At 40.9% G+C, this 14,709-nt stretch overlaps 1 protein-coding gene across 1 annotated transcript; it reads right to left on the bottom strand.

Annotated features, from left to right (window-relative positions):
- Nucleotides 1–7,782: 7,782 nt before the first annotated feature.
- Nucleotides 7,783–14,345, bottom strand: LOC112230939 (syntaxin-2). The gene is made up of 11 exons (XM_024397352.2): nt 14,053–14,345; nt 13,168–13,260; nt 12,864–12,963; nt 12,222–12,296; nt 10,964–11,037; nt 10,761–10,869; nt 10,336–10,409; nt 10,023–10,160; nt 9,745–9,855; nt 9,080–9,184; nt 7,783–8,740 (listed from the first exon to the last, which is right to left on the bottom strand). The coding sequence occupies exons 1-10, from the start codon at nt 14,080–14,082 to the stop codon at nt 9,080–9,082; spliced, it is 909 nt and encodes a 302-aa protein (XP_024253120.1). The 5' UTR covers nt 14,083–14,345; the 3' UTR covers nt 7,783–8,740.
- Between the last annotated feature and the right edge of the window lie 364 nt (nt 14,346–14,709).

Here is a 14,709-nt window from a genome sequence, read left to right as displayed (position 1 = left end):
CTCCTCGTGCCTTATTGCTTAAGTATACCATGGCTAAGGGTTGTTCTTAGGCACAACTCTAATACTGCTTAGATCCCGGGGAGAATTATACAGATTAGGCTTCAAAAACCCCAGGAAACATGATGATATGGAAGATTCTCACGCAGGTTTTATATAATCAGTACTCAGATGCTCCTTGGCTTAATCTCAAAATAATGGTTTATTTTATTGTTGATAATAGACTAAGGTTCTCTACAATAGCTGTTCGAAATGAGAAATGTAATTTATCTGCCTAAATGCTAAAGTACTGTATGTATTGTGGTCAGCACCTTTTTTCCCACTACCACAAGGACAACACTATATGGCAACATGGTGTCACAATTTCTGAGAATTTTCATTCCAGGTCCTAACTTCGATTGATTGCACAGATAACACTGAAATACTGCTCTTATTCATTCACATTCACATCCTCAGACATTCCCATTAACTTGTTTTTTCTCTCCAGCTGCTGGGGTTTCTTACAGCAAGGCTTTAACCTACCTGGTGAAAAAGCAAACATCAGTCTATGCATTCACCCCATTAGTCATTTAGAACATTTCCATGTTCTAATTTCTCACGGAATAATGACATTCTATCATTTGACTCTTTAGCCTAGAATAGATGCCAATATTTTGTGGCTTTAAAAAAAGGTGCCTTAGAGGAGAGCTGTCCTGTTATCCCAAACCAAAGCAGACTGCCTTCCCTTTAAACCTTGAACATGCACGCACACACACACACACACACTGCACACTCGTGCATGCACGCAAACACACATACTCTGCCAAATTCATACACACCTCACAGCTTCTTAATGACTCACCCTGGAGAGCTTTTGTATTGCTGCAGGAAGAAGAAGAAACAGAGAGCTTGGGGTTGTTTTCAAACGGCAGGAAATGAAATGCGTACCTCATTACATTTGAAATTAGTCCCCATGTTATGCCTGCTGAACACGACCATGGTCTATTGTTGTAGGCATGAGAAATGAATGTCCCCACTGCAACCCACCCCTTGCCCCCTCACAACCCACCAATTAGCACTTGTGTTGTTATTTATAGGCAGGATTTTCACAAAATAGAAAAAACAATGATACCTACCCCTGAGTCATGTATATTTTCATTCTACATTTAGATAATAAGAATGGAAAAGCAATGATGTTCAGACATACACCACATATACAAAAGCATGTGGACACCCCTTCAAATTAGTAGATTTGTATATTTCAGCCACACCATTTAATTTTTTTACATTTTATTTAACTAGGCAAGTCAGTTAAGAACAAATTCTTATTTTCAATGACGGCCTAGGAACAGTGGGTTAACTGCCTGTTCAGGGGCAGAATGACAGATTTGTACCTTGTCAGCTCGGGGATTTGAACTTGCAACCTTTCGGTTACTTGTCCAATGCTCATACAAATAATTACCTCAGAGGATGGATTCCCATGTTTTTTCAAATTGTCTTACCTCAGTGGTAATCAACTCTTTTTCACTATAGTCTCTCCTCCCTTCTTTGCTGCAGATGACCCGACATTCCATGGCAATGTATTCTTTTGATATCAGTTGGTCTGGTCCTCCTTAGTCATGTAATAAAGGCAGCTGTGTGGCAGAAAGGGCAAATGTAAGAGGATGTAGTGTGCAGATCACTGCGTGTATCCAGCTAAATACAAATGAGTGAATATTTGCATGTCTGAATGTGTCGTGCCTCCAGAGATAACACAGCAGGTTCAGTAGTTTCCATGGTTCCTATGGTGTGTGTTGGTATGTGCTAATGCAGGAGATTCTCATTAGATCTGTATTCTTGAAACACAGCCCAATGTGTTGTCTTTCTCATCCCAGCATTGTTGCACCCGGAGCTGCTTGCTGTGTGGCCATATGGCACATATACAGCAGGAGCAGAAGAGAGGGATGAGAAAATGAGAAAAGGAAAACAGTGACTAGAGGGGAATTTCACCTGTGATCGTAGCCGGTAGAGAAACTGCCCCCATGCCGGTATCACCCGAACTCATGTCATGTCAGGTCATAGTCATCGTGATCCATACTGACATCTTCTACAATATCAAAAGTATAGACATGGGCTGTAAAAACATTCAGTACAACACACTGGAACAAGGGGCACTTTCAATGATTGTTCATAACACCATGTCCTATTGAAAGCAGAAAGGTTAAACACCTTAAAATTACAAGGATATACGATGAGAATAGGTCTAATGAGGTGGGATCTATAAATAGGCACTAGACTTAGCTGCGCAGGTTCTGGCTGTGTCCGTCTCTCCTGGTGAGGACTGCAACACTATACAGTGCCTTGCGAAAGTATTCGGCCCCCTTGAACTTTGCGACCTTTTGCCACATTTCAGGCTTCAAACATAAAGATATAAAACTGTATTTTTTTGTGAAGAATCAACAACAAGTGGGACACAATCATGAAGTGGAATGACATTTATTGGATATTTCAAACTTTTTTAACATACCAAAAACTGAAAAATTGGGCTTGCAAAATTATTCAGCCCCCTTAAGTTAATACTTTGTAGCGCCACCTTTTGCTGCGATTACAGCTGTAAGTCGCTTGGGGTATGTCTCTTATCAGTTTTGCACATCGAGAGACTGAAATCTTTTCCCATTCCTCCTTGCAAAACAGCTCGAGCTCAGTGAGGTTGGATGGAGAGCATTTATGAACAGCAGTTTTCAGTTCTTTCCGCAGATTCTCGATTGGATTCAGGTCTGGACTTTGACTTGGCCATTCTAACACCTGGATATGTTTATTTTTGAACCATTCCATTGTAGATTTTGCTTTATGTTTTGGATCATTGTCTTGTTGGAAGACAAATCTTCGTCGCAGTCTCAGGTCTTTTGCAGACTCCATCAGGTTTTCTTCCAGAATGGTCCTGTATTTGGCTCCATCCATCTTCCCATCAATTTGAACCATCTTCCCTGTCCCTGCTGAAGAAAAGCAGGCCCAAACCATGATGCTGCCACCACCATGTTTGACAGTGGGGATGGTGTGTTCAGGGTGATGAGCTGTGTTGCTTTTACGCCAAACATAACGTTTTGCATTGTTGCCAAAATGTTCAATTTTGGTTTCATCTGACCAGAGCACCTTCTTCCACATGTTTGGTGTGTCTCCCAGGTGGCTTGTGGCAAACTTTAAACGACACTTTTTATGGATATCTTTAAGAAATGGCTTTCTTCTTGCCACTCTTCCATAAAGGCCAGATTTGTGCAATATACGACTGATTGTTGTCCTATGGACAGAGTCTCCCACCTCAGCTGTAGATCTCTGCAGTTCATCCAGAGTGATCATGGGCCTCTTGGCTGCATCTCTGATCAGTCTTCTCTACTTGTATGAGCTGAAAGTTTAGAGGGACGGCCAGGTCTTGGTAGATTTGCAGTGGTCTGATACTCCTTCCATTTCAATATTATCGCTTGCACAGTGCTCCTTAGGATGTTTAAAGCTTGGGAAATCTTTTTGTATCCAAATCCGGCTTTAAACTTCTTCACAACAGTATCTCGGACCTGCCTGGTGTGTTCCTTGTTCTTCATGATGCTCTCTGCGCTTTTAACGGACCTCTGAGACTATCACAGTGCAGGTGCATTTATACGGAGACTTGATTACACACAGGTGGATTGTATTTATCATCATTAGTCATTTAGGTCAACATTGGATCATTCAGAGATCCTCACTGAACTTCTGGAGAGAGTTTGCTGCACTGAAAGTAAAGGGGCTGAATAATTTTGCACGCCCAATTTTTCAGTTTTTGATTTGTTAAAAAAGTTTGAAATATCCAATAAATGTCATTCCACTTCATGATTGTGTCCCACTTGTTGATTCTTCACAAAAAATACAGTTTTATATCTTTATGTTTGAACGCCTGAAATGTGGCAAAAGGTCGCAAAGTTCAAGGGGGCCGAATACTTTCGCAAGGCACTGTACATGAAATGTATGTATATGATTACTGCCACTAGGGGGAGCTGTGATGTCAATGGCGTACGTTAGTGAGATGGTCTTGGAGGTTTCTTCTTCAATCTTGGAGAATGACTACGACTGAAAACTAACAACTCCGTCTCATCAATTTACCCTATTTAATTCAGTTATGTAATGTGTAAATGTACAATATGACTCAGAATATTGAGGTAACATGTTCACAGTGGCTTGTGAAAGTATTCAACGCCTTTGCATTTTTCATATTTTGTTGCATTACAACCTGGAATTAAAATGGATTTTGGGGGGTTTGTATCATTTGATTGACACAACATACCTACCACTTTGAAGATGCAAAAATTATTTGTTTTGTGAAACAAACCAGACAAAAAATTTTTTGAGCATGTATAACTATTCACCTCCCCAAAGTCAATACTTTGTAGAGTCACCTTTTGCAGCAATTACAGCTGCAAATATCTTGGGGTATGTTTATAAGCTTGGCACATCTAGCCACTGGGAATTTTGCCCATTCTTCAAGGCAAAACTGCTCCAGCTCCTTCAAGTTAGATGGGTTCCACTGGTGTACAGCCATCTTTAAGCCATACCACAGATTCTGAATTGGATTGAGGTCTGTGCTTTGACTAGGCCATTCCAAGACATTTAAATGTTTCCCCCTAAACAAATCAAATCAAATGTATTTATATAGCCCTTCTTACATAAGCTGATATCTCAAAGTGCTGTACAGAAACCCAGCCTAAAGCCCAAAACAGCAAGCAATGCAGGTGTAGAAGCACCGTGGCTAGGAAAAACTCTCTAGAAAGGCTAAAACCTAGAAAGAAACCTAGAGAGGAACCAGGCTGATGTATTTTCATACAAGTGTTATACAAGTGTTATACATGGAATTAGAGATATACTTCTCCTTAATACAACCGCTGTGTCATATTTCAAAAAAACTTTATGGAAAAAGCAAACCATGCAATAATCTGAGTACAGCGTTCAGAAAACAAAGCAGCCAAAAAGATATCCGCCATATTGTGTAGTCAACATTAGTCAGAAATAGCATTATAAATATTCACTTACAGTGGGGCAAAAAAGTAGTTAAGTTCTCCCACTTAAAAAGATGAGGGAGGCCTGTAATTTTCATCATAGGTACACTTCAACTATGACAGACAAAATGAGAAAAGAAATCCAGAAAATCACATTGTAGGATTTTTAATGAATTTATTTGCAAATTATGGTGGAAAATAAGTATTTGGTCACCTGCTAACAAGCAAGATTTCTGGCTCTCAAAGACCTGTGACTTCTTCTTTAAGAGGCTCCTCTGTCCTCCACTCATGACCTGTATTAATGGCACCTGTTTGAACTTGTTATCAGTATAAAAGACACCTGTCCACAACCTCAAACAGTCACACTCCAAACTCCACTATGGCCAAGACCAAAGAGCTGTCAAAGGACACCAGAAACAAAATTGTAGACCTGCACCAGGCTGGGAAGACTGAATCTGCAATAGGTAAGCAGCTTGGTTTGAAGAAATCAACTGTGGGAGCAATTATTAGGAAATGAGAGACATACAAGACCACTGATAATCTCCCTCGATCTGGGGCTCCATGCAAGATCTCACCCCGTGGGGTCAAAATGATCACAAGAACGGTGAGCAAAAATCCCAGAACCACACGGGGACCAAAGTAACAAAGCCTACCATCAGTAACACACTACGCCGCCAGAGACTCAAATCCTGCAGTGCCAGACGTGTCCCCCTGCTTAAGCCAGTACATGTCCAGGCCCGTCTGAAGTTTGCTAGAGAGCATTTGGATGATCCAGAAGAAGATTGGGAGAATGTCATATGGTCAGATGAAACCAAAATATAACTTTTTGGTAAAAACTCAACTCGTCGTGTTTGGAGGTCAAAGAATGCTGAGTTGCATCCAAAGAACACCATACCTACTGTGAAGCATGGGGGTGGAAACATCATGCTTTAGGGCTGTTTGTCTGCAAAGGGACCAGGACGACTGATCCATGTAAAGGAAAGAATGAATGGGGCCATGTATCGTGAGATTGAGTGAAAACCTCCTTCCATCAGCAAGGGCATTGAAGATGAAACGTGGCTGGGTCTTTCAGCATGACAATGATCCATAAAAAGTGTAGTTTAAAGTTTGCCACAAGCCACCTGGGAGACACACCAAACATGTGGAAGAAGGTGCTCTGGTCAGATGAAACCAAAATTGAACTTTTTGGCAACAATGCAAAACGTTATGTTTGGCATAAAAGCAACACAGCACATCACCCTGAACACACCATCCCAAATGTCAAACATGGTGGTGGCAGCATCATGGTTTGGGCCTGCTTTTCTTCAGCAGGGACAGGGAAGATGGTTAAAATTGATGGGAAGATGGATGGAACCAAATACAGGACCATTCTGGAAGAAAACCTGATGGAGTCTGCAAAAGACCTGAGACTGGGAAGCAGATTTGTCTTCCAACAAGACAATGATCCAAAACATAAAGCAAAATCTACAATGGAATGGTTCAAAAATAAACATATCCAGGTGTTAGAATGGCCAAGTCAAAGTCCAGATCTGAATCCAATCGAGAATCTGTGGAAAGAACTGAAAACTGCTGTTCACAAATGCTCTCCATCCAACCTCACTGAGCTCGAGCTGTTTTGCAAGGAGGAATGGGAAAAAATTTCAGTCTCTCGATGTGCAAAACTGATAGACACATACCCCAAGCGACTTAAAGCTGTAATCGCAGCAAAAGGTGGCGCTATAAAGTTAAGGGGGCTGAATAATTTTGCACGCCCAATTTTTCAGTTTTTGATTTGTTAAAAAAAGTTTGAAATATCCAATAAATGTCGTTCCACTTCATGATTGTGTCCCACTTGTTGTTGATTCTTCACAAAAAAAATACAGTTTTATATCTTTATGTTTGAAGCCTGAAATGAGGCAAAAGGTCGCAAAGTTCAAGGGGGCCGAATACTTTCGCAAGGCACTGTAAATACCAGTGGAGGCTGGTGGGAGGAGCTATAGGACAGGCTCATTGTAAATGGAATAAAAGGAAGAGTCAAACATATGGTTCCATTTATTCCATTCCAGCCATTACAATGAGCCTGTGCTATCGCTCCTCCCACCAGCCTCCACAGATAAATACTCTCTCTCCTCCTGTAAGTGTGTTTGGATACATGGGCTAGAGCTGCTGATACCTCCTCGCTCTCTGTAGTAGAGGTAAGGGAGATGGTTGTATATAGTGTAAAAGCCAGGACAGGAGCCAGAATGGATAATTGTTCAGCTCCTTTGATTCTTCAGTGACCAACAGAAAAACAGCTTTTCTTTGAGGCAGAAGGAGTTGTTAAAGTAAAACAAGGATGAGTAGCAATATCAACCTCACTTTGCTCAAAACATGTTCAAATTAAAGATAATTTGATTTCAATGAAACAGCAGGATTGACATGAACTATTACAGGAAAGCTTTTTTTCTTTTTCTTTTTTTTAACAGTGCTTTATTTTTGCTCTCTCTTGGTTGGCTATCATAGATACTTTTGAAGTGAAAGAACATTGAAAGAGACACTTTACATATCAGCTGGATTCACTTTAGACAAGTGATGTCATATCTTGCAGACTTGGGACAGTGCTGTGGGTAACTTAGTCATTTGTTGTAAGGCACTTGATGAAAACCACAGGCATAATAAAGTGTCCTGACACCATTCCCAATTAATTCTGACAACTGCAACACTTGGCTAAATTACATCCACTGTGCTCAATAGCTAGTGTGAGCTTAGTGTTTTGTGTATGGAAATATAATATTTTAAACAGGTGCAGTAGTACAATATGATGTTTGTCTCAACTCCGCAAGCACTCAGTCAGCAATGTCATATCAAGTTCATTATCACAGCTGTTAACAAAATACAGCACAAATAAATAATGAGTTAAATCGGATACAAGTTCAGGTGACTATAAAAAATAAATTCTACAAAAGTTGAAAATATACATTTGCAATGTTCAGTGGTGTAAAGATATTTGATAAAGCTCTGGAGCTCAAAATGTAATAAGAGGCACAAAGAAACAGTCAAACATTCATTGATAGAACACATCTTCAAGTAGGGAGTACATCCAACCAATTCAGGAGAGGGAATACAAACAAACATGTAACTGGGATTTACTGATGCCATTTCAAAGAATACCAGAGGTTATAAGTAAACTGAGTGTAGGCTCTATCTATTCTCATGGATACCGGAAATCCCCAAAAGGATAGTCAAACAAGGACAATTCTCCCTTGTGGGGACATTTCCCAGGTCCCCACAAAATGACAAAGGCTATTTTAGGCTAAAGTTTAGGGTTAGAATTAAGGATAGGAGTTTGGAGAAATAGAATGGAAATCAATTTTAGGTCTCCACAAGGATAGTAAAACATACGCTGTGTGTATGTGTGTTTGTCAAAAGTGCATAGTGCATGTCTGGTTGAAAAGGTTTAGTAGTGAAAAAGGAGATTCAGCACCACCCTCTGGTTGATACTGCAGGTGCAGAGTAGTCTTCTTCCTCTGAAATGCGCAGCAGAAACTCCTCATTGGAGCTTTTACTCACTCCATGAGAAAGGAATCACTTCACCCAGCAAGGCATTAGTGGTCATGGTAGATATTTCAGATGGAAGAATGAGGTTGAGACTGATCATATATTGTTTGTGTTTGTTTAAGGTTGTTTTTTTGAGGGGGGCTTGGACAAATCACTATGAGACACTCAACCCCATAATAATGGCTAAAACGATGACACTAACAAGCCCACCAATAGCAAGATAAAGCATTTTCTGTGAAAAAGAAGAGCTGTCCAGGAAAAGGAGTGGGGAACAAAAGGAAAATTGAATCAGCTGCATTGTCCAAATACATAGTATACAGTCTTTCATTAAAAAAGCAATGAATTAAGAACTAAAAGATAAATGTAAAAAAAGGAAAAGTTCAGGGCCCTTACTTCCTATAGCCCACAGGCCAGGGGTGGACAGTCTTAAGTATAAGTTGCCATAGTAATAAACCGGTCAGTATTTGACTAACGGGACTGCATTTAGAGAGTTAAATGCAAACTGCTATAGGACATGACAGTATTTGTCTATGTGTGTGTTAAATCAGGACAGACAGTGTTTGTCTGTGTAGATCAGTAGTAATTACCTAAGGCTGTGCGGTTGAGGGCAGTTTTAGACCCAGAGACAAACCAACGATAAGTGCGATTACAGCAAGCAGGATCACCACGACTATGGCAATTATGACATACTTCTGCCAAAACAAACAAGAAGCACAATGTTAGGCTTTATGTCAAAATAGTGTGTACTAGGCCAAACATACATTAATAAAAATATTCAAATAATTGTCTGTTTTAATTGCAAGTCACATTTATTTCCAACGGTCATTACATGTAAACAGCACAAACATCACACAAACAGAGGCAAGGGCCATGGCTAACATTTCACAGTTTGTACACTTCTACAGGCAGTTTGCATAGCAGTTCTGTGCTTAACCTATCAGGAAGCTCTATGGTGTGATACCATCTTCCCTTCATCAAATGTGACGCTAGGCTCCTAAGAGATTAGGTTCTCGGTGATAAATCTAATAAAAGCTTCAGGCGTGCGACATTAGCTTCACAGCGTTACAAATGATTGGCTGACCTTGAACGGGACATTAGCTTCATTCACAGTGCTAACTTGAATGGCATGTTCAGTGGCAGCAGGACAAGCTATGGTTATAGTGGCTCATTTGACAGCAGTGGGTTCTGGTTCGTTGGGGACGGCGGTGGTGTTGCTCTTGAAAAGGCTGGGGAAACGGGGGAAAAGTCTTACCCTGCGCGCCGCTTTCTGGTACCGCACTGCCTTCTTGGTTTCCACTTTGGCCACGCCGACGTACTCTGCTGCACTGCTCACGTTCTTCTCTATGTTGTTGATCATCTCCCCCTATTGGACACACAGATCACAATACAGGTTTTCCAGGGGATCTTTGAAACCATATTTAAATGTGTATATGCTTATTACATTGACAAATGTTATTATATAGGATAGAGGATTTATACACAACGCAGTTTTGTTCCAAGTCATTTTTCCCTTTGTGACATCCATCTCACCTGAGTCTCCACCAGCATGGCCATGTCAACAAACATCTCGTGGAGCTCCCTGATGCTGGACTCCAGGCGGATGATGTCCTTATGGCGAGACTCGATCTCATTCAGAGCCTGGCGCGTGATCTGGGAGTCGGAGATGATCTGTACAGGGAGGAAGTAGTACAGGAGGAGACATTTATGATGTGGCAAAATAATCCACAAAGCTGTAACCGTGTAGAAGGAAATGAGTGCAAGAATTCAATTCACTTTTACACATACATCTCTTGATTTATTTGTGTAAAGTGATACATGAGTGTTCTAAGAATATGCCACTCACATCAGAAGTGAAGATGGCAGGATTTTCACTGTGCAGAATCTCCTCCAGCTCCTCATCAGTGGTCACTTTCCCAGCTTCAAGAAAGAAAAATTGGAAAACTCATTTCACAAATTAACTACAAGGGCTCACTAACAGCAGACCAGTTACTAAAGAGCACACCTCCTGTTCCTCTGGTCACCTGACTACATATTGCAACCCCTCCCCCAGACAACCCTGAAAACCGTTGCTAAGGCAGCACTAAACACAGGTGTCTCCTGTTGCAAGCTCCCCTTTCTGTAATCTTAGGGCGTGGCCAGGCTATACCTCCCCCTCTCAGAACACTCCTGTTTGCTGATAAAGATGTACAGCACACAGAAAACAGGTGACTGTCTAGGCTAAGAAGGTAATAATGTTTCTATCTCTGTGCGCGCAAACCCAGCACTCACTGATCTCCATCTGTCTCTGAATCCGTCCTTTGCACCTCTCCCTGAAGGACATCTGGGTCTCGTTGTACACCGTCATGACATCCACAAACCAGCGCATCAGATTTGTGTGCTGAAGGTGGGGAGACAAACGGCACACAGAGAACTCCATTAGGGTCTACGTCTGAAACAAATGTATTGTAGTTAACATGTGGTCCAGTTCTGACCTGGTTTGTCTGGATGCGCTGGTCCACAGAGGCTGTGTTTGCATTCTCATCTTCAGGCAGGCTGTCCTGTATGGCTGCCAACACACAGCAAGGCCCGGTCAGCATGACGCAATATACACAGAGTGTACAAAACATTAGGACCACCTTCCTAATATTGAGTTTCACCCCCTTTTACCCTCAGAACAGCCGCCAGGGCACGGAATCTACAAGGTCTCAAAAGCATTCCATAGGGATGCTGGCCCATGTTGACTCCAATGCTTCCCACAGTTGTGTCAAGTTGGCTGGATGTCCTTTGGGTGGTGGACCATTCTTGATACACACAGGAAATTGTTGAGTGCGAAAAACCCAGCTGTGTTGCAGTTCTTGACTTACTCAAACTGGTGTGCTTGGCACCTACTAACATCCCCCGTTCAAATATTTTGTCTTGCACATTCACCCTAAATGACACGTACAAAATGTCTCAATTGCATCAAGGCTTCTTTAACCCGTCTCCTCCCCTTCATCTACAATGATTGATGTGGATTTAACAGGTAACATCAATAAGAGATCATAGCTTTCATCTGGTCAGTCTTTTCCTGGAAAGAGCAGGTGTTCCTAATGTTTTTAACACTCAGTGTATTACCTAATGCACACACACATACTGTATGCATCAATACATTACTTAAACTCCAAACATACACTTGCATATGAAAGCAAACAATTAGTCCAACTTACAAATGTATGCATCATCCTAACATATTCCCATACATGCAGAGGCAGTTAAGACACACACCTCTACATACAGATATCTTATCTATATTGTTAGCAGTGGGGGTCAAACTATTCCAGCCATGTGTTTACCTATGACCAGGTGTGCAGTAGTAGCTTTCCCGTACGTACAGCTAATTTGCAAGTCAAATCTCCCTTATAAACTAAACTCCCTCTGAATTGAGGGAAGTGTTCCCAAACTCATTATATAGTTCTCTCTAGTTCTCCCACTCACATATTATTTCATTCATACCCTACCTTACAGTCTAACTTATTTATTATGAACTCACTTTTTAACTCACACACCTTCCTAATATTGAGTTTCCCCCCTTTTGCCCTCAGAACAGCAGTCAGGGCACAGAATCTACAAGGTCTCAAAAGCATCCCATAGGGATGCTAGCCCATGTTGACTCAAATGCTTCCCACAGTTGTGTCAAGTTGGCTGGATGTCCTTTGGGTGGTGGACCATTCTTGATACACACAGGAAATTGTTGATTTATTATGAACTCACTTTTTAACTTGGCCCGCACTGTGTTGGCATTCCTCTTGATTTCATTGGTGAGCTGCTCCAGTTCATCTTTGGTGCCTGAAGGGAGAAACATGGAGACAGCACATCAAAGGCAGCGAGTGACTGGTCAGAGGTGCCAATTGAAGTCACTACATGCTGCCTTTTACAACTGTTCTGGGAACATCTATAATCTGTTGGTGGCATATTGACCTGGCCTCCACCACAGTGCTGTATAATATTAATATCATTCAGTCCAATGCAGGCTATTCTGTTGGAGCCATCGTAGAATAAAATGTTCATGCCTAGATTTGACTACAGATTTCTCAATGTGAAATTGACATCCATTTCCATCAGAAAACATATGAAGCATTTAAGCAATAAAAAGACTCATCAGCAGCCAAAGGATGTCTGGCACTTCCTTAATCCAGTAATAACAGATGACTATTAGAGGAAATGGGCAGGCTGGTTGGGCTGGAGTTATAGGCAGGTTTCCTGCCTGGCTCATTTGTATTTAATATGTGACTTTTCCAGACTGGACAACATTCTGGAGAGGAACTATTTTCATTAAAGTGTGGTTTTCCTGTACTTTTCACATTTTAAGACAGTTTGTGTGAATGTGTGTAGCTGTAAGGAGGCCATACTCACTCTCCTCAGGGTTGGGGGCAGAGAGGATGGCGCTGTGTTTCTTCACCACTTCATCTACCTGGGAAGAGATCTTATCGATGAGGCGTCGCACCTCCCCCACCTTCCAAACAACATGTCGCATTAGTTTACACACAACAGAGGCTTTTATAATCAAAACATTGTATTACCCTCACTGAGGGTTAGTGACATTTGAAAGGAATCAACAGTCAGCAAGAAACAGAATACATTTAACACACATTGGCTAGACTTTGGCAAACAGAGCTAGAGAAGACGCTTGACTATGCAAACTTAAAGCTAAGACTACCTGTTTCAAGAAGTCATCCCTGTGGGAATTGTTATCCACTGTGATGGTGCCATCATCATCATCATCCACATTAAAAGGGTTATTGTTGCTGTTCTGTGAAAATAATTGTCTGATCAGTGGAAGGCCTCTGTAACCAAAGAAAATACTAGGCCTGCCATGCCAATTACATGTTATTTCAGCACCCCATTGTGAAAAATTAACTGCACAGTCCTACCATTGTGAAGTGTAATGCCAGAGGGAGAATAAAATAATTCCTAAAATATAACGTTACTCACATTAGAATAGCCTTAGTTAAAGCTATAAAATGTAAAAAAATATTTTTTTTTTTTAAAAGGACCTTTGGAGTCATGGGCATCAATAACCTTGACCAACCCATTTATAGGTACAAGAAACACAACAGTTCATAATAAATGAAATGTAACATTGACAATAGTAGCTAGGTGTAGGCCCTCATTACACGAACCTACCTGGCTGGCACACGGATTAAAAGGCTAACATATACACACACACACATACATACATACATACATACATACATACATACATACATACATACATACATATATATATATATATATATAGAGAGAGAGAGAGAGAGAGAGAGAGATAGTTATCGTACAGTACACCTGTTGCCATCGAAGAAACCGACAATACCAATAGTTCCCTAATTTTATGCTAAAGTTCAATAAAGCCTACAGCTACTGCACTGTAACAGACAAGAGTCGTAGTTGACTCGAAATGACTCGACAGAAACAATTCACATTTTCATGAACAATTGAACTGAAACTTAAAGTGAGAAGGAAAAAGAAACGCAAAGCAGACGTCCTAGTTTCTAGATGGAAATAACTAGTTAACATTTCTATTCTCTCCGATAGTGATACTCACCGCTGTCAAGTCGCCCAGGCGGTCCCTCATCACGCCCTTCAACAACTACTTTGTTCAAAGCATGTGAAAACGACTTTGCTAAAGCTCCGTAAGTAGACTTAAATACCATATAAATTCCTCTCTTGTTTAAATGTTCACGATAATAGTAAACCGTTATTCATTTTAGCAGTTTGTCGATTTTAAAAATAGTTCGCGTTCAACAAAAAAGCGCTTTTCAGAGACCCGCGAGACGCTTGGCCACGCCTGCATGAGTGGAGTTCTATTACCTACCTGACGTCAACAGCAGTGAGCTCTACAGGTGACTATAGGGGGTGATAAGTGCCAGAATTAAGCCTCGTGACGCTACCAATACCTCTCATCAAGTCACCAAACATCTTTTTTCAAAGTGCCAACGACGCGTTCACGTCACGTGACACGTACACGTCATGTACAAGTAGTGTTTAGTAGTGTTCATGTGGTGTAATGTGGCACTGACACATAAAGTGTCAGTTTGCTTGTAAGTTTATTATGAAAGATCTTACCATATGTCACATGTTAGTTGAAGTGTCTGTTTTGTTCATTATTAAAGATCTCACCATGAGCGCCTTACAAACGTCTACATGTACATGATTTTGTAAAAAATATTTTTAATTGCCAGAGTAACCTAATCAATTTCAT

The sequence above is a fragment of the Oncorhynchus tshawytscha genome, linkage group LG33, assembly GCF_018296145.1.
Source record: "Oncorhynchus tshawytscha isolate Ot180627B linkage group LG33, Otsh_v2.0, whole genome shotgun sequence".
Lineage (NCBI taxonomy): Eukaryota > Metazoa > Chordata > Actinopteri > Salmoniformes > Salmonidae > Oncorhynchus > Oncorhynchus tshawytscha.
Note: the sequence above shows the minus strand (reverse complement) of the source record. Positions and strands in the feature narration are given on the sequence as shown.

Coding starts and splice junctions, on each gene's coding strand:
- LOC112230939 (XM_024397352.2), bottom strand. CDS start 14,082: ATGAGGGACCGCCTGGGCGACTTGACAGCG. Junction 12,964..13,167: donor GGGATGACTTCTTGAAACAG/GTAGTCTTAGCT, acceptor GTTGTTTGGAAG/GTGGGGGAGGTGCGACGCCT. Junction 10,870..10,963: donor AGCGCATCCAGACAAACCAG/GTCAGAACTGGA, acceptor CCCCACCTTCAG/CACACAAATCTGATGCGCTG.